At 41.0% G+C, this 20,715-nt stretch overlaps 1 protein-coding gene across 1 annotated transcript in view; it reads right to left on the reverse strand.

Moving 5' to 3' along the window:
- oca2 (oculocutaneous albinism II) overlaps positions 1–20,715 on the reverse strand; it is a 56,381-nt gene that overhangs the window by 23,540 nt on the left and 12,126 nt on the right. The window contains exons 9-16 of the mRNA XM_040040468.1: positions 19,561–19,714; positions 15,247–15,318; positions 14,622–14,687; positions 14,068–14,124; positions 12,135–12,259; positions 11,787–11,925; positions 6,639–6,771; positions 3,248–3,395 (exon numbers count right to left, since the gene is read on the reverse strand). Of these exons, the coding sequence (XP_039896402.1) occupies positions 3,248–3,395; positions 6,639–6,771; positions 11,787–11,925; positions 12,135–12,259; positions 14,068–14,124; positions 14,622–14,687; positions 15,247–15,318; positions 19,561–19,714 (894 nt within the window). The remainder of the gene's footprint in view (positions 1–3,247; positions 3,396–6,638; positions 6,772–11,786; positions 11,926–12,134; positions 12,260–14,067; positions 14,125–14,621; positions 14,688–15,246; positions 15,319–19,560; positions 19,715–20,715) is intronic.

Below are 20,715 nucleotides of genomic sequence, written 5' to 3' on the forward strand. Positions count from 1 at the left end.
TCATGCTTGGTGCCATGCTTGTGTTTTAAATAATTAGAGGGGACCTATTATGCTCTTCTCCAGCTCCATATTTCTAATGTTGGGCTGCTAGAGTTTACAGCTTTGTGTGATTCAGAATTAGGAATACAGGGAGTGCAGAATTATTAGGCAAGTTGTATTTTTGAGGGATAATTTTATTATTGAACAACAACCATGTTCTCAATGAACCCAAAAAACTCATTAATATCAAAGCTGAATGTTTTTGGAAGTAGTTTTTAGTTTGTTTTTAGTTTTAGCTATTTTAGGGGGATATCTGTGTGTGCAGGTGACTATTACTGTGCATAATTATTAGGCAACTTAACAAAAAACAAATATATACCCATTTCAATTATTTATTTTTACCAGTGAAACCAATATAACATCTCCACATTCACAAATATACATTTCTGACATTCAAAAACAAAACAAAAACAAATCAGCGACCAATATAGCCACCTTTCTTTGCAAGGACACTCAAAAGCCTGCCATCCATGGATTCTGTCAGTGTTTTGATCTGTTCACCATCAACATTGCGTGCAGCAGCAACCACAGCCTCCCAGACACTGTTCAGAGAGGTGTACTGTTTTCCCTCCTTGTAAATCTCACATTTGATGATGGACCACAGGTTCTCAATGGGGTTCAGATCAGGTGAACAAGGAGGCCATGTCATTAGTTTTTCTTCTTTTATACCCTTTCTTGCCAGCCACGCTGTGGAGTACTTGGACGCGTGTGATGGAGCATTGTCCTGCATGAAAATCATGTTTTTCTTGAAGGATGCAGACTTCTTCCTGTACCACTGCTTGAAGAAGGTGTCTTCCAGAAACTGGCAGTAGGACTGGGAGTTGAGCTTGACTCCATCCTCGACCCGAAAAGGCCCCACAAGCTCATCTTTGATGATACCAGCCCAAACCAGTACTCCACCACCTTGCTGGCGTCTGAGTCGGACTGGAGCTCTCTGCCCTTTACCAATCCAGCCACGGGCCCATCCATCTGGCCCATCAAGACTCACTCTCATTTCATCAGTCCATAAAACCTTAGAAAAACCAGTCTTGAGATATTTCTTGGCCCAGTCTTGACGTTTCAGCTTGTGTGTCTTGTTCAGTGGTGGTCGTCTTTCAGCCTTTCTTACCTTGGCCATGTCTCTGAGTATTGCACACCTTGTGCTTTTGGGCACTCCAGTGATGTTGCAGCTCTGAAATATGGCCAAACTGGTGGCAAGTGGCATCTTGGCAGCTGCACGCTTGACTTTTCTCAGTTCATGGGCAGTTATTTTGCGCCTTGGTTTTTCCACACGCTTCTTGCGACCCTGTTGACTATTTTGAATGAAACCCTTGATTGTTCGATGATCACGCTTCAGAAGCTTTGCAATTTTGAGACTGCTGCATCCCTCTGCAAGATATCTCACTATTTTTGACTTTTCTGAGCCTGTCAAGTCCTTCTTTTGACCCATTTTGCCAAAGGAAAGGACGTTGCCTAATAATTATGCACACCTGATATAGGGTGTTGATGTCATTAGACCACACCCCTTCTCATTACAGAGATGCACATCACCTAATATGCTTAATTGGTAGTAGGCTTTCGAGCCTATACAGCTTGGAGTAAGACAACATGCATGAAGAGGATGATGTGGACAAAATACTCATTTGCCTAATAATTCTGCACTCCCTGTAATCCTCATTTGTTTGAGCTTGGATTTGGAGCAGCACCTAGTTCATCCAGTGTCTGAAAAAGATATTTAAGCTCCTCCTTCCTTTAGCTAACTTTCTTCCGATATATTGATATTGCACAGATCCAGGAGCAGTCTGAAGTCTGAGCTTCAGGGTCATGGGTCTAACATACATGCACTGACGTTAGGGAGACACACTTCTAGATTTATACTTAATTTCAGAAGTAAAAACAAATGCCGTATTTTTCGGACCATAAGGTGCACCGGATTATAAGGCACATTAAGCGAAACAAAACAGTCAGATAAGTCAAACTTTACTCAACTCATTATACTAACATAGCTGTGTCGCTAGCGATCACGTAGCACATCATTATATACCAGCTAGCCCAACTTCAGTAACGCTACAAACGTCACTGCTGTTTAGTTTTCTATCTTCATTCATTTTGGAAGTGATAGCAGAGCTGTATGTTTTAATTTTTTCAGAAATCTCTCAGTCAGAACATGCAATATCATGTTTAGGTGGAAACTAGCGTGCTAACTTCCTGCTAACTTCTAACTCTGTTAAGTTTAATAAATTCTGTTTTCACAGATGCCTGGATGTTAAACTTAATTGTTACACCCGGCAAAGTAGCAACGCTGATTAAAGATGAAATTATTTAGACAGTTTTTAACTCTCAGTGATGCCGTAGTGTTCGTTTGACTTGGGGCCTGAAGCGGATAGAGTTTGGACCCAGATTACTCCGCGAGGCTCCTGAGTACAGTAGCCATAACGCTCCAACAATCCATCAAGCGGTGTGGCTTCGTAGCTTACCAAAGTCAGACTAAAACATTTTTGACAGATTTCTGAGCGGCGTGTACTACATAAAATCCATTCGAGGTCAGTAAGCACAACCAGACTTCATACATAAGGTGCACCGGAATATAAGGCCCACTGTCAATTTTTGAGAAAATTTAAGGATTTTAAGTGCGCCTTATAGTGCAGAAAATACTGTAACAGTGGAAGTGGAACGTGCAGTTACAGTGTTACTATTGCATGCAAGAGTTTTATATGATTGCTACTTTGTAACCGACCACACATAGCCATGACATAGCCTATCGTGGCTATGTCACATTTCTAGCCTTTAATGAGCCTTTTCCTTTTTTCTTTTTTACTACAGCGGCCCCTTGTGGTCAAAGTCAGTCTTATTCGTCCGTTTTCTTGGTGGTCTCGATGTGTACACCAGCCAGGTTGCGTCAGTGACATGTGTCATCATCCCAGGTCTTTTGTTTAGTTTTTATTGAGTTCTATCGAGTTCTTCTTGTGTTCTGTCACCTGTTATTATACAGTGGAACCCCGACTTACGAAATTAATTTGTTCACAAAGTATTTGCAGTGTGTGTTTTCAGTAATCACACCAGCCATGAATTCTCTTGTTAAATCATGTATTATTGATTAGTACTGATAACTGCATCTAGTGAAAAGATCTGTACGAAGCAATATACAGCAGGTTGGCTTTTGAAAAACGACATTAACAGTACAGACAATGTGATTCTTGATGTTCTGTGTTCTTGTGCTTTCTTTAACCTTTGGAAGGTCTTCATCATGTTTCGCAGCAGACTCTCCAGGTTGAGGACTTTTTGCATTAAAAGACATTTCACAGCTGTCTCCTCTCGGCTGGCGGGGTTTATGCGCTGAGCCGTTTGCCTCCAAACCAGGATCTCATGCTTGAGTTCTGCAGGGCAAAGAGAGAACGGCACCTGTTCAGTGCATGTACGACACACAGACTTCAAAGTTACAGTGATGAAGCTCAGCAGCAGAATGCAGTACGCTTATAACGGATATTTGTTTGGTAATATCTTCTACAGCTGAGAGAACATGGTGATGTTTTCAGTCAATATGCCCAATATGTGAGCCCCCACAGAGGGCCTAATGCAGCCTGGCGATGGGTGCATTGACCAACCCAGGAACCGCCAGTGCTCAAACACAGATACAGCCTGAGGATATGGGACCCTTATGTAGATATCAGTAGGTGCCATCCTTTTTCAGGAAGGTTGCTAGGTGACCATAATAGGATCTAAGCAGTGCAGGGGGAAAGAGGGGAAAAAAAAACATTTCCTGTTAGCAAATCTGCACAATTACCAGCCGTGGTAGGGGGTTTGAGCTGATCCAGCCACATGCACTCTTAGCAAGACCAGGCTGGCAGGAGAAGAAGAAGAAACTCCACGGGGTCAGATTTAGGCCAGCATCGAACGGTCACCGTGGTGATGGGTAAAAGCTTGCTTTAGTTTGCCCGCTGCTCAGTGTGACAGAACAGCTCCGAACAGTCGGTGTTGCTCACAGCTTAAATGTGAGGATTGTGGTGACCACTGAGCAGCCTCATGGTCTCTGCTTCAATCATCCCATGCTGGGGTCATCTCAGAGGGGGGAAGTCTGATAGTGTGGGTAAACAATGATAGGAGGTGACTGTGTTTCCGGAAGAATTCTTAACAGTTTCAAACAAATATCTTTTTTCTTTTATTGTTGTTGTTGTGTTTTGTTTTGTATGCTTATTATCTATCTCCCCAGAGTCTTACAAGCCAGATCTACAGTAAGACAGAATGATGGAGGACAGTCATGCTCCAAACCAGCACAGTCTGTGATCCCTTCTCTCTCTCTGAACATTGTTCCAAGTCTTCAGGGATGGCCAAATCATTTTCTTTCCTGTTGCTGGATAATTAAGAAGATACATAAAAGGGCTGCGGTACACCAGATTAGATGAATAGTTTTTTAATAGAAAAGAAAGGAGTCCTGTGTCGCTATCAGGCTGCTCTCTGGATGAGTGAGTCTGTTCACTGCCAACTAGTCAGAGCAACTGAACATCAGAGTAACAGGGTTTTCTCACATGAGCCATGTGGCGTCGGACACACTGTGAGTCACCAGACCCTCGAGGGATGTTAGCTGGTGAAAAAGGAGATAAAGGTATTCTACCCCAGTAAATGATGTCTGAGTTAGGTTATCATCACAAATACTTTTGAATTTTAAAGGTCAAAAAGTTAGTTTTATCAAATTAATTGTAAACTTTGTTCACCAAGAGGCCCAAACTTTGGCATCGAGGCTCTGAGCTCATGTTTCCACTGCTGAATCCCGTGCAGGTGTGTTTTTAGAGTTTCTTTAATCTGCCTACATTTGAAGAGCATCTGCAAGCCACTTTGCAACGCATCTTCACCCCACTTCATGTCAAACCTTTATACTGCTGCACTCCCCACTTTCATGCTCACGCATACACATGGAAGGGTCCCACAGCCCTATCACCAAATATACCGTTATGTGAAAAAGTTTTTCACAGGTTTCACAGTAGCTTGTAGATTCAGCTTTAGTTTTCTTTTTGTTAACTTTAATACTTAGCATGCTAACGCTTGGGGTTTTTCCAGTTTCTCTGAGCATTGCACGGTCTGATCTTGGGGCCGTCCACTCCTCGGAAGATTTTGGCATCATGTTAACAATCCTGAATACTCAAGAGCAAAAAACTGCACAATTTTTGTTTTTACAGAGGTGTTCACATTGTTGATGATCAGTTAATCAAGTGCATTTGATGAGCAGCACCTTACTTACCCTCTTATTCCCTATTCAAAGAGTAAGGCTTTACCTGCAGAGAGTCAGGAAAACTTTCTTTTTCACATATAAATGACTGCAGAGGGAAATGAGCATCTTTCAACTGTAGTGGTCCCGACTGAGGTAAAAACGTTGAAGACAGAGGTGGTGGATGGATCGAAGCAGCAGGCAGAGATGGAGGGCAGCAGCACTGCCACTGAGGCTTTTATATATGATGTGAAGAGATTGAAGAATGTTACACGTGCATGATGGGCAGCTTGGTTTGACTGTTGAACTGGATCACAGGCTTTGTTCCAATTATAAATTTTTTTTTTTAAAACCTTGACTGATGTGGAAATCTGTATCACCCGGCTCTGAAGACTACTCTTCAGCAAAAAGTATGAATATTTTACAATTCCACTCCCTTCTCAATAAGGTGAACACAGTACTTTTTTTGGTTATTTTGTATGTTTTTGTTTTTTGTTTTTAGTATAAAAAGGAACAGGGAGTTCTGTCCTGTGTTCCTAAATAACAGACCTCCAGGAGAGGCTCCATTGAGCATGACCTTTTCAGACCTCTCCAAATTAAGTAACCTACTTTAAATAATAAAATTTAAAAAAAATCACGCACACAGAATCTTTTTGCAGCAATATATGATCCAGAAATGTAATATCGGAGATGGCAGAGATATCTAACAGTGTGAGTGGAACAGTGTGGAAATTGAGAAAGTGAAAACTGAAGGCAGCACACATCTCAAGTGGAAATTAGAGGGATGAGGCCGTAATGCCGAGTTAATTATGTTTGTGTGAGGCCAGTGCATTGCCTGAGAAGGTTTATTGGGAAGCTATTGTGTGCAAAGATGTTATTGGGGGTTAATACTCTTCTTAATAATACTCAAAAACCATCACAAATGATTTCAGGTTGTGCTGTATCCAGCAGGTAACTATATTTTTTATAACTCGAGTCCACTCAGCTTAATAACAACCTAATGATCCATCTAAAAAAATATTTTTCATGTAGAAAAACATAAATTAACCCAAAAAACTACTTTTTAAACTGAAAAAATGTTAAACTCGGACATGTGACATCACCATTTTGATTGTTTGAAACCATGTTTGACCATAATCAGTGGATCTGACTGAGAAACAGAGGGATGCTGGTAGAGTAGCATCTTGTCAGTCAAAGCTCCGCCCTAAGACACCACAAGTTTTATCATCTTTTTTTACTCTACTGCAAACATTAGAACATTAGAGCCAGAATTCATGAAATTTAACTTTCTTACAGTGTTTAAAAAATTACAAAATTACATGTAATTATATTACTTAGAATTTTTTGAGTATAGGTGTCACCCTCAGCAGTCTACAGGATTAGAGTATCAGTCTATGAACAAAGCAGTGCTACTTACCAACTATTTCAATGGACTCTTTGTTGTAAAGTTTTTTGTTCCAGTAGAGCATCCGCAGGAAAGGAAATGAGGTAAAAAGGACGAGGCATATTCCGAGGAACATGTAGCCTGTGAAACTGGCAAAATCAATCCCCTGTAGGAAACATAATGAAAATGTGTTAGACATTTGCCGTCTGGTCGAATTTCACCCAAACGTGACAAACTGAGCCTGGGCTTAGGCAAAAAATGTGTGCATGCAGCGATGGACTTTTATGGAGAGACACAGTGTGAAAAAAGTCGTGTGGTGTTCTGAGGAAAGAAAACTCAGAGTTCAGGAAAGCAGCTACCTAAAGTGTCCTCCCACACAAGTGCATTATAATGATGTCAGACTATGTTCCTTACTATATAAAGGGCCTTGAGAGCACTGAACTCTTGAGGATAGCAGGAGGTGCATTCACACTCCAAACTGTAAGTATGAGCCGCACAGCGTACCTGGAAGTTTTGATTTAAGAGCGAAATGACACAGAATTTGATTATTGCACACAAATCGGTGCGTTCTTTCATGTTCTGTCTACACTCTCCTTTGTAATTCCTGCTGCTCTATTTTCCTCGTCGCTTCAGTTTCCCACGCTGTCAGATTCACTTCACTCATCAGCCTCTGTTCCCCGATCAACCCTCCTCCTTCCCGTCTCCACCTCACTCACTGCATTTCACTCTTTATCTCCATCAGCCATCTGCTCCACCACCTCTTGCCACTATCTCCTGCCTTCATTTGGGATTCTGCTCACTGATGGTCCTCTCATGTGACTCCCAAAAAATACATTTTTGGGATAAAATTTTCCTCTTTTCTTCCAAATGGTCTCTCCCTGTTGTAAGGAAACTTAAAGTGACAGAAAAACAATAAAATATAAATAAACACTTGGGTGTTTCTCATTGAGCAACATTTAAAGACACTGCAAGTAGCTCACGCTGCCTTTATTTCACATGCTTTCACAGTATAAAGAACACGTTTCTGATATTCAGTGATAAAACTGGTTAATAGTAAAAGGGTGATGCAACTAAACATGAGTGGAAGTGTCTGAATTATTAAACAGCAGATTTAATCCACATATTCCCTTTGGATCACAGAGTTAATTTTGTCACTTGTAGCACATCCCGGCTACATCCTGGTTTATGCGCACCCCCATGGAGACCTGCTCTCCATCTGCAGTGACCTGCAGGGCAGCCTTGTGGACTGAGAACAGCTGCTTGCATGAACCTGCTGTTTATGAAAAAAATTCACAATTCCTGTTAAAATCTCGGTTTCAGCGATGAAACTAAAAGCTGAAGAATAATAAAATGTTGTGTGCCCGCAGCCCAATGAATACAATATGTGCTTGCGACAGTCACAAGACCAAAAAAAGAGAAACTTAAACTTGTTGATGTGATTGTATTTCTGTTTGCAGCCATAAACTGCGACCCCGGTATGTCCATATTTCAGAGCCAATGTCAATGATTCTGGTTGGAGGGGATCCAATTGGCAAGGAAAGTCCCTCTGTGAAATGATACCAGAGTTTTCATATGCACAATGGTACCTTGGATTGTAACAAGCTAAAGAGACGGACACTGTGATGAGGAGCAGAACCTAAACGCATACACACTTTACGGACGTGCCTTTCTTTCCATCTCCAGATCCCTAAAATCCCTTCGCCACATACAAGCCAGCAGGCAAACTAACTAACGGGTAAGCAGACCGCGCACGCACAAACAAGCTGTGCTTATCACGGGCCAGACATGACTGAACGAGTGTGCCGTGGCTGTAACCCTGCAGTTCTGTCACCTGGGAAATGGAGCCAAGACAAACTGGACAATGGGCTGTGGAAACCTGGCGCTACAGGAGCTACAGTAACCCGGAGACCACATACTGCTCGCGTCGGCAAAGGCCAAAATGTCACATGCACTGAACAGATGTCACATCAAGCAGTTGTGAAAATGTCATATCTTGTAGAGATTTAGCATCATGCTCCTCTGAGTATACAAAGAGTGAAGGTTATGAGAGGAACATGCAAGTCAATGCCCTTTTCAGACAGCGACACTCTGCTCAGTAAAATGTTGTCACTGCTGTTTCAGCTTTGTCCAAACTTGTGCAACAGATGACAACTTGTGTCTAAGTGGGTTTCCAAAAGGCTCAGGTAATGAATAATGGCTGGATTTTAGTTAAGCCAGAACATGGATCATCATAGAATACAGATCAGCTTGACAAGGCAGTACTGGTGTAGTACTGGGACTGCAGACTGTGGCAGCTTTTCACTGGGAGTGACCAGGATGGAAAAGATCATACATCAGAGGGACAGCTGAACCTGAAAGTTATTGGATGTTTCTAAAAGTTAGAGGCAAGGATGAGATAGTGTAACACAGGAGTGGGCAACTCCAGGCCTCGAGGGCCGGTGTCCCTGCAGGTTTTAGATGTGTCCTTGATCCAACACAGCTGATTTAAATGGCTAAATTAGCTCCTCAACATGTCCTGAAGTTCTCCAGAGGCCTGGTAACAAACTAATCATGTGATTCAGGTGTGCTGACCCAAGGTGAGATCTAAAACCTGCAGGACACTGGCCCTCGGGGCCTGGAATTGCCCACCCCTGGTGTAACATGTGCAAAGGAGGGACACGGTAAAACGAAGACTACAGAGAAGATTTATGAATGAAGGAGGAAGTAGGACATGCAGGGTTGGTGTGACAGAGGGCTAGGATGAGATGGAGGCTAATGATCCACCCCTAAAGGGAGCATCCAGAGGAAGCAGAAGGAGAAAGTAGTTATGTGCTGTAGTAGGGAATGTAGTAGGAAATAGTGTTTCTGTATGTATGAGGGACATAATCCAACCACAAGCCACGTTACAACATTCACAAAACAGGAAGGAGCAGAGAGTTTTCTATCAACAGCTACATGGGGCAGGTGTCCATCACTACAGGCTGCTACTTCCACACACGTGGAGGTTTCTGCTTTGCTTTAACCACACTCCTAACATCCTGTCATAAAACCTTACTACACCGATCAGGATACGTAAGCAGGATGCTGGCATTTCATTAGCAAAATCAGCTTCATTGTAACAAAAAACAGCAATCATCAATACCGATTCAATATGCTATATTTCTGAAAACTAAAATAAAATGTGGGCTACTTAATAGAAGCACTCTGATTCATTGAGGCCTGACTCATTGCAAATACTACTGGTTCATTTTGATTAACAGGAAGGGAGCCGGCTCTCCGTGGATCTCTCAGAGGCTAAGCAGAGTGTAACAGCCACTTTTGAGGGGTTTCTGGTGCAGCCAGCAGATATCCTGCTGTTCATTCTGAATTTTATCCACTAAAATGATTTAGTTGAACTCAAACTGAAAGAGGGCTGCGAACCAGAAAGCTTCCGATACTAAAAATGTTTTCCGTTGACTGCAGATCCTGCATATCCTGACACATTAGCAGAGATGGGAGGATTGAAAACACTTTTATAACACATCATCCACCACTGGAAAAAAGCTGGGTGTTACATGGTTTCACACATTATTGCATCAGGAGTGGCAGTCTTCCTCACAGGTTTAATCAGAGACTAACCCCAAAGCTGGGGTCACATCACATGTAGATGCCTTTACCAACGCACTGTAAGCTTATACTGCTACAAACGTCACAGGAAGGTGAACGAATAGAAGGTGTTATGCTACACAGCTGTCACAGCTGCTGCAAATGATTACATGTAAGAAAATAAGGGAAAATGGCTGTATGGACTTTCACACAAACACTGTACATGTGTAAATGCAAACCTTTGACCAGGAACAGAAATAAAATCAACCTGTAACGCTGGTCAGCTGCATTGAAATAAGAGGAGGTAGCAGCTTCTTTTCCCACCGACATCTTGACATCTTTAATTCTTGTGATTTATGATAGCTGCTGCAAAAATATAAATTGGATTCATTGCCACTACATCTCCATTCATCACCTACACATCAACGTAAACAAGGGTCACCACTCACGACTGTATAAATACATGGACAGATTGCGCTAAACAAAGATTGCAGATGTACAACCCTGCAAACACAGATGATTACATTTGCTCACAGGACAGGAAAAAGTCTATATGTACAGTGTACATGCGTGTGCGTGCTGGAAATGCAGCATCAGGCTGTTAATTCCTCAGTTTGTATGAGGAAATACGAAGGCTTAAAAAACATGCAACCTTTAAGGAAACACTAACTGTACACAACTGAAAAATATTATTTTCATTATCATCTCCTGTAGATCGAAGTTTCATTCAATTAAAAAAAAATAATTCTGTCCCTTCAGACTGAATTATTGTACAGTCTAATACCAAGTTAAATATCATGACTGAATTTAGCAAACATTCTCAAAGCCTGTTAATAAAACCTCAGTATTCAGTCTGTTCATGCTGTAACACAGACGCTTTTCCTCCTCCGTGCAGAGATTTTACCTGCTGACTGAAATCCTCACAAGGTCCGGTTTGAAAAACAGATTTAAATAAAGGAAAAAGAACAGCTGTTCAATAAAATTTAAAAAAAACTGATAATGATAAAAGAAAAGGTTTGTCATTATTTTTTAATCATTATTAATCATCATTTTTAATCATGAGCTTATAACTTAACTTTCTACCCCATAGCCCTCCAGTTGTGGTCCCCCCCAAATTCAGTTCAGTGGGTCGTTCAGTGGGTCATTCAATGGGTCTTTCATTTGGTCACTGAGTGGGCCATTCACGGGGTCGTTAAGTTTATGGAGGAGGTTGAGTAGATTCTTATTCATTTCCTGTGGTGATCGTCAATGTTCAAGTGCATAGTGTGGAGGATGTCATGATGCCTTGAGGCAATCACATGTAAAACACAATATTTCTGAGTGTTTTAAGTCAGATTGGTCAGATTTGACCCGAACACGACAGGGAGGCTAAGCTAAGTATGGTTACTTCAGGCTCTAAGAAGCCAAAAACGCAAAATGTGAGATTTGAAATTAGGAGTTCACAAGCCAGTGTGATATGCATCGTGTAAACTTTTACCAAACACCTGCAAGATATTTAGCCTCAATCCTTTTTTCAGCCAGTACTAACAAGTAAATCTACCTGTCAGTGTTGTACCATCAGTAATGTCTTTGCTTTGCTAGATGATTACTGTATATTCGAGCTGTGAAGGTGCCTACTTCTCTGCGCAGGTCCTGATTTGATACTATAATCACATTGGGCGGATCTCCGACAGCTGTGGCGGCCCCTCCAATGTTGGTGAAGATTACTTCTGCAATCAGGACATGTCTGGGGTCTAGATTAAGCACCTCACACAACCTGCAAAATCAGACAGACAGAAAAGCCCTTTAGTCATGATTAGATTACAAAGGGTGGGGTAAATAGAGAAATATGAAAAGGATGTTGGTATTGATCCTTTAACCTTTTGAGCAGGACAGCCACACACAAACCAAGTGGACAGCAGTATGTGTGTGTGTGTGTGTGTGTGGGTGGAATGTATTCCACCTGAGAATTAAAAAAAAAGGCACCTTATAGTGACGGGAGTAAAAAGCATCATAGTGGTCACGTTGTCCAGAAAAGCAGATAAAATGGCAGCAATGAGACAGAGGATGATGATCATGGGCCACACTCTTCCTCTGGCTAACTGGTAAGCCTGCCGAGTGGAGACAGATAATGGAGAGATGAGGTTAGGTTGTTTATTATCGGCACCGCCAAAACAGCTGACTCAGAAAACACATCTGGCACAGCTTCGGACCAGTTCTGACTGTTCTTTGGCGTGTTTAAAAAATCTAAAAATATGTAAATCTTTCCATAGTAGCACAAGATAGAATATCATTAAGATTCATAAAGAACTGCACATGGATTCCCACTTTAAAACAGCACTCTTACATCACCAGGTCAGGATGGCCACCTTTCAAAGGTAACGGTGTGATGTGTGAGAGCTGCTGAGCTCTTCTCTGAGAATACATTTTGGCTGCTTCTTCTCCAGGTCGCACTTAAAATTTACATGCTTGCATGATCTCACTGTTTTCCAGGACTCGCTGTACCTGACGCACAAAAGCGCTCGTCCTCGTTCACCATGTACAGCGCACATTCGGTATAAAAGTTTGTTGTTTTTCTGATGGGAGACTTTGACCTTCTTTGAAAAGAGAAGACGGGTGTGTTATCTTCAATAGTAGAGCAAGAGAATAATTTGAGAATGTGTATTCCTCTGTCATATGGAGGACAGATAGGACTGTGAAACTATAGCGCTTTTCTTTTTACAGTTGCAGTTAAAGAGCACTTCTTCCTGGAAAAAAACACATAAAATCTGATTATTTTGAAGATTTAGTTTTCTGAACTTCACCTCGAAACACAACGAATGTCATCCTTGTCAGCCTTTACTGCTGTTACTGTATTTTTAGGTCAGGATGTAAAGATAGATTTGCAAACTTGATAGGTTGTCTGACGTTGGAAAGGTCCTCCTTTGTGAACCTTTGTGACATTGGATAAGTCAAAATCAAAACTACAGTCGTGTCGTGTGTTGCTGCTAATTTCAGAAATAGCTCAAAGCCTGTCGAGACATCTCACAAGCGGGCAGCTTATTTCATACACTTCCGCTCAGCATCCTACAGCCCCTTAAATAGCTTGAGGTTATTTTTTTTAATCTAGCGCACACAAGACATTCATCAGGAGTTATCATCTTGTGCTAAAATTATCTTATGCAAAAAAAACAAGAAATATTTTGTATTGACAAAAAATTGTCACCTTCCAAATTTAAGTAGGTTGAACAGGATCCCACGTGATTGAAAGTAAACAGAAATTTAAAATCAATTCGATGCTGTATGTGGGCCTTTGTGTTCTTACTTACAGTCATGTGACAAAGAGAGTTGTCATCAGCTTGTGGAACCAGCAGCAATAACCTGAGGTAAATGTGACTTTATCAATCTCTTTTGGCCCGTTTTTCTTTGCAGCATCGCTTCAGATCATTGAGGATTGTGGATATTCATGCAAAGCTCATTTCTTTCAGATCGGGGTCCATTCTGTTGTACGTTTGCTGCTGTGCTTGAGATCAATGTCCTGTTTCATGACTTGGTTTGGGCCAAGCTTTAGCTGTAGTACAGAGATGGCCTCTTATTTGACTTTAGAATACTTTGGTTTACAAAGAAGTCCACGATTAATTCAATGACTGCAGGGTGCCCAAATCATTACCCCTCCACCACCGTGCTGACAGTTGGTATGCGCTGTTTGGTTTTCTCCAAACATGCTGCTGCACATTGTGGACAAACTTCTCCACTTTGGTCTCCTCTGTTCAAAGAACATCGTTCCAGAAGTCGTGAGGTTTGTTCAGATTCAGCTTTGCAAACCTTAACCCTGCTGCCATCTTCTCTTTTAGAGAGAAGCTTTCTCATTCAGACTTTTTCTAATTTTCTCATCAACATCAATTATTAATATTATTATTATTATCATAAATCAACTTACCTTCACTGCACAGTAATCGAAGAAGCCAGTCTCTGAGAAAATGGCCACCAGCACCATCTGTGTTGTTGAAAAGAAGAATTTTCCTTTAAGTAAGATTATGTCTCCCTGTGAGATTTCAGAAACGGCCCCCTAAGATAATAAGATGCTGTTTATCTTGGATGAGATGGTCAGAATGAAATATGTGCCTGAGTTCCAGGGTTCATTAATACTCTTGTCTCTTTATTACCTTCCTTATTATCATCGCGATGAGTTCAAAAATGTTTTTACAGGTAAGCTCGAGGATTTCAAACTGCTTTTAAATGGATTCCAGAAATGTCTCAAACTCCCTCTTCATAATTTTATACCAAAACTGACATATTTAGGACATGTTTGTTTCCATGGAGACTGGATTTTTTTTGTTGTTCGTTTCACTCGCCTCCATAGAAATGTATTTCGCTGTCAGACATTCAGAAGACTGATAGAAAGGGCGCAGAGTGAAGTTGGGAGAGTCAGAGAGCTCTTTTTTTAATGCTCTGAGATTTGTTGAGTCAGTGAACATGTGAGGAGTTAATCACCATGCCAAACAGAAGAGCCAGCGTCTCATAGTCGATCCACTCCACCACTGTAACAAGGCTGGGTCTCTGTGGGAGAGACAAAGAATGTAATTACACAGATTTATCAAGAATTTCTGGATCTGAAGGGGAAAAAACAAAAGGACAAGGTTAATAAATGATGATCAGACTCGTTAACAGCGTTAAACTTTTGGGTACGGCTGTGTCTGAACGCTGCTATAACTCCTCGCTGGCCCAGTTCCTGCTTCATTTGCTGAAGCAGACAAAAGCACAGGTGGAACTAGGACCACGAATGACTGCTCTGTTTCCAAAGCGTCCCGCTGAGGTGAAAATGTCCACTACTCTCAAACTTGGGCCAGTGACTAAATTTGGAAACACATAGATGTTAATGAATGACACAACTTTGAAATTAATCATGACATTTCAGAAATTAATCCTGCAGTTTCCACTGGTTTTGTCTGTATTGTGTGGCACAAAACTTACAACCAGTTTGCTTACACGCCTGAATAACTGTTCAACCATAACTCAAATACATGAATCATATGTTAAAGCGTTCATAATATGTTCTGAATGTACCACTGCATCCCTAAAAAAATCAGTAAAATCAAATAATGAGAGAGAGACTTACATTCCCGATGATAGACAGAGCAGCTAAGGCTGCCAAAGATCCCAGCATGGCAGCCAGGGTGCGGTGCACAATCTGAAAGGACAAAACATTTACCACACTCACTTCTAAACAAACGAGCACTCACCTTCACATTAACTCTGTAAATATTTTTTAGCAGTGGAACATTCCTGTTCGTTCTGATGCCGTCTCAGTCATCTCTAGACTGATCTGTGAGGCATCTCTGGAGGAAGGAATGGTTTGAAAAAAAACTTCTGCAGCCATTTCTTGAAAACGTTTATTGTTATACAGTAGGAGTCACGTGCCTGGCTCTTTTGTCCATCTGCATCACCATCCTCCTGTGGCTTTGACTAATGAAAATAATAATCCTAATGTGAAAGAAAAACACTGTTTTTTAGGACATTTTAAATACAAATTAGTCTGTTTTGTTGGTAAATAAAATACTTCTTCATTTTAATTGTTTAATTTGAGGGAAAAGGGCAGAAAACAGTATTAGCGCTCCAAACAATCACAAATAGGCAGGCAAACACTGATAATTATTTACATCTGTTATTCTTGTGTGTTCTGTTTGATTTATTGTTACAGAGGAGGTCTTCTGTGAGGTTTTCTGCTGCTAGCATTACTGATATTATTCTGAGGACTATTATACATAAGAGAAAGCACCTGCGTGAATGACAGCTGCAGCGACTGGGACAAGAAGTCAAGAGAGTCTCGTGATCCATAAGATCTATAATGTTCTGTCATTTTCATCTATCAAAGTCCACAGTGCTATTCAGAGGCGCTCATCACCACACACGCAAAAATATAATGCATCTTAAAATGAGTGCGTGATGAGCACAGATGATCCTGTAACATTTCATGTTGTGTTCAAAGGAGAGACGCTTGTTATTTTGGGATTTAACAGTAACATTTGTGTGAATTATTTATTATGTAGAACAACTACTGTGTATGTAGTGAATATAGAAAGCAAACTGTTTAACGATGAAAACGCTGCTTTTTTTTAGAGTAAATCAGAAATATTTTACTGACACAGTAAAAGTGCATTCGTGTTGCAAAACCATCAACATTTGACTCCAGGCACAAAAAGAAATGAATGAATGTTTTTAAAAGTCAAAAAAGACATTTTGACATCTGAATTACTCTTGATTTTTAAGCTTTAATTGCATAAATTAATGTGAATTTAAATGTTCTTAACATTTTTACAACATTTTATGCCACTCTGTGTGTTTCTTGCACAGCGTAAGAGGCTTTCTTTAGTCTATTTTATTTCCTTTAGTTAACATGTTTTTATTGACAGATCTGAATCTAGTTTTATTGGTAAAAATAAGATTCTGCTGTCAGTTAAAAACAACAGCATCACAGTCGCAGTGTCTTTAATGCATTACCGACCTTTGTGAACTGCTCAGCACTAAACTGGGTCTTGTCGCTCACAATGAATAATAGCTCAGACGCTCTGTAGACATTTATAATCTATTTGTCTTAATACTTCTGCTTAAATAATGAGTAAAGTGGAACAAAAGCAGCGAAACTTTCTTCAGCCTCAGCCTGTCTCAAAACTGACAAAATAAAAATTACATCACAGTTCTTTACTTCAGATCTTTTGGAATATTTCACTGAAATGCCCATTAAAAAAAAAAAAAATCACAAACTGGTGCCCAATTACCAACACTGACAAATCCCTTTGTTTGAGCTCAGCATTCAGAATACCCTAAATGTGAGAGACTGCATATGCACTCACTCATTAGGAGGCTGTGTCAAGTTATCAGACTAGAAACTAAAAGCATAATTCTGTGGAGGAGTGAGACATTAGCAAATGGAGACCTGACAGCGTCGAAGTCAGACAGCATCCTGATGTCTGAGCGCTCGTGCACTGCATGCTCATCTCTTTCTGAGACGATCCCTCTGTCTTTGAATTACAGCTTCTGTGAGAGGATCTGTCAGTTACACAAGCGACGCATGAGCGAGCGTGCAGAGTAAAACTGCGCTGTCATCTCTCAAGGCCTGCGCTTGACTTTCATGTCCCAGCGACCCCGTCGGTACAGTTTAGTGAGTTCCACATGCTCTCAGACAGAGGAGTCTGTCTGATTTAAACAAGCAAACGCTGAGTGGAAGTAAAACTCATATCTAAAGCCACAAACCAAGAACCTCCTCAAAGTGATAGCGGTTTCAGAGATTGATACTCATCTGATAAAATAAGTCATATATTAATCATCCATTAATGATGCAGATCAGAAATCTGACTGCTGCCTGAAACATGCATTCTTCTTAGTGTCCAGCAGGGGGCAAGTGCTCTGGTTGCAAAAAGACTTGGTTGCGTGGATGTTAAAAAACTCAACCAAAACAAGACATGTTGCACTGCTGGTCATATCATATCAAGGTCCTGAGTCAATTTACAGTGCTTTGGGAGTTTTGTTTATCTAAATACTCTTGGTTTTCTAAGTGTTTGTATTGTTTTATGTATTTTTCCACTTAGTGCATTTAATCCGCTCTTGTTTTAGAGTTTAATGCATCTGTGTCAAGTCTAATGTTCACTCTCCCGCTGAAGGAGGGAAGCATGCAATCTGTTCTGTTTGTTTGTTTGTTTGTTAGCAGTCTATGGTCTACAGTTTCCAAGATATCCTGCTCAAATTTTGTGTGATGGTAGATATCAATAACAGCTTGAGCTGATTTAATTTTGGCAAAAATCAGGTCAAGGTCACACCAAATTTGAAATTCAGTACGAGCATTTGACCTTCATTATTAGCACCCAAGGTCAAAGTTAACCTTGGAAAAAAATTCAAGAAACCACCACTTTGTTTTTTCAATCCAATGCCCTTTGATGTCACAATGACTACAAAATATTGCAAAATCACACACTGGATATCTGAAAATGTCACGTTTTAACAGCTGAAGATTTCAGCCAATTCTGTTCCAATCATATGGGTAAAGATAATAAAATATATATGACTTTATTATGTAATGCTTAAAGCTCATAGGTCAAAGGTTGCATGTTAGCATGCTGCGATATAAACATTGTAAAACATCGAAGTTTTAGTATAGCCCTTGACCTTTAGGGGGAGCTCTATGAGCTTATTTCACTTCCTGCTTTATTTTGAGCTTCAGCGTTCCTTGTGCTTTGCTTTTGTCTCCTCTTCTGTGATTTAGTTCAGCTGTCTCTCGTTCTCCCCACCTGTTTCCACTTCCTCTACTGCCATACTGTGTGTAAATTTACAGTTGCTGCCTCCCCCTTTGTCAGAGCATCTGTTCTCCTTGGTCTAGTGATTCTCCTCAGTATGTTATCAGGTTTTCCTCATTGGGCTCTGTTTTGCAATCAATCAATAAATGACTTTCTTTAAGTTCAGCACAGTCTGTGGTGTCCACACACCCATGTCAACAGAGCTCATCTTTTAATTAAGTGAATTCTTATTGGAAAATACAACATATAATATGAGGAACACAGTCATTTTATAGTAATTTCCATTTTAATCAGGGTTTAACGGACACAGAAGTAGCTTTTTTTAAACTAATAACATAGCTGCCCATTTCTGTTTGGCTGCTGTCATCTGTCTGATTTAATTGTGTTGGGAGCGGTCATCATTCAGTGTTGCCAAATCCCAGTCCAGTACTATGTGCAACCTAAGACAAATTTCAGCACCATCAACTGAGGAGGGCAAAGTTTAGTCAATTGTCCCGCTCTGACAGGTGCATCGAATCTAATAAAGTTAACACAAGTGGTGCGGCACTGCCACTGAGGCACAGACTGCACATGCTCACTGGCAGAAGAAGTCTAATCAGGCGAAATAAAAACACCTGTGTGGCAATGAGATACCGGTGAGGCTCTTTTTTTTTTTCATGACTTGGCAGAGTAGGAAAAGCACAGGTGCTGCTTATACCGTTAACGATTGCTCTGCTCTATTTCAAGTGTCCCTGCAGGCCATAGGAGTGTGACAGTGAGCCAGCATGAACAATACCAGGAGCCTGAAAGTGGAGCAGCTAAATGGAATTCAGCCATAATCAATTTTATAAATCCCACCTGTTTTCTTTTTCTCTGACAGTGAAATGTTTTTAATTCTCGGATTAAAAAATGATGTCTGAACTAAACGCAGCTCTGGAGATTCAGTTTCCCGGTCCTCATTCTGACTCAATGAGCATACTTCTGTTTACTTTGTGCTCGTAGCATAATATCACACATGCGGTCCAGTGTTCTTGTGTGAGTGTGTCGTTGTTGTTCGCGGGCCGCGCTGAACTGTGCGTTTCACATTTCAAACTCTTCCACAGACACTGAAAACAAGCTCGTTCATCACCCGTAGAAGAGCGTGAGCACCACAGGCTATTTACCTCAAAGATGATGAGAACATAGACCCCAGCTAGGATGATTCCAGCGATGGCCACCTGTGTCTCCACGCTGACGTAAAGCGGCTGGTGGGTCATGGATAGCGGCACCACCTCGTTATCCTGCAGGAACGCCTGAATTGTGATGGCGATGGGATCACTGTGCAAGAAATGAAATGGCAACAAGAATGGTGGGAATGATCATCTTTCATTGCTTTTGCTGGAATTACGACCGTCTGTCAGAAATCTATCAGCAAAGACAAAACACCAGAAACACCTTAAGTCAAGTTATATTGTTTAATTTGCTCCTTTTCGGTGGGTATCATAGCGCTTTCAAAATCAGTGGCACCTATCAAACACATTTTATTCAATTAATTCTTTTTCATTTACATTTATTTCTGTGGGACTAATTCACAACACCAATCATTATAGTACATCACATTCAGTAAAGTCTTTATAAAGAGACAAAAGGACAACACGCTATGCAGAATTCCCTTTCAACAGGAAGAGACCTCCAGCAGAACCAGGCCCAGAGAGGTGCAGCCATCTGCCATAACTGGGGGGAGTGAGGGGGAATAGAAGAGGAAAAGAGGGACCACAAACAGCACAAAACTCGAGCTGCAGAAGAGAGAAGTTAATGACGACAAGGCGCAGCAGTGAAAAAGGTCTCAGTGCATCATGGGAAGTCTCCCACCAGCCTGAGCCTATTGCAGCAAAACTAAGGGATGGTTCAGCCATAAATATATGACCTTTATCAAAAAGGAAAGTTTTAAGCCTAATCTTAAAGAAGAGAGGATGTCTGTCTCCTGAATCCAAGCTGGGTTCCAAAGAAGGGCCTGAAAGCTGAAGGCTCTGCCTCCATTTCTATTTTTAGAAACTGTAGGAACCACAAGGAGCTTCTTAAAGCTGATAATAAAGAATTGCATCAGTCCAGCATAGAGGTAACAAATGCACGAACTACTTTTTCAGCATCCCTCTGAGACAGGATGTTTGTAATTTCAGTGATATTGATAAGATGAAAGAAGGCCATCCTACAGAGATTTGTTCAGTGTTTGAGCCCCAGAAGCCTCAGAGCTCAGACACCCAGGAGGGATCTAATCAGATGCTCAAGCTGGCTCCTTTTAAAGTGAAGGAGCAGCAGTTCTACTTCAAACTCTCCCA

Source organism: Simochromis diagramma, unplaced genomic scaffold, assembly GCF_900408965.1.
Source record: "Simochromis diagramma unplaced genomic scaffold, fSimDia1.1 OVJJ01000026.1, whole genome shotgun sequence".
Taxonomy (NCBI): Eukaryota; Metazoa; Chordata; class Actinopteri; order Cichliformes; family Cichlidae; genus Simochromis; species Simochromis diagramma.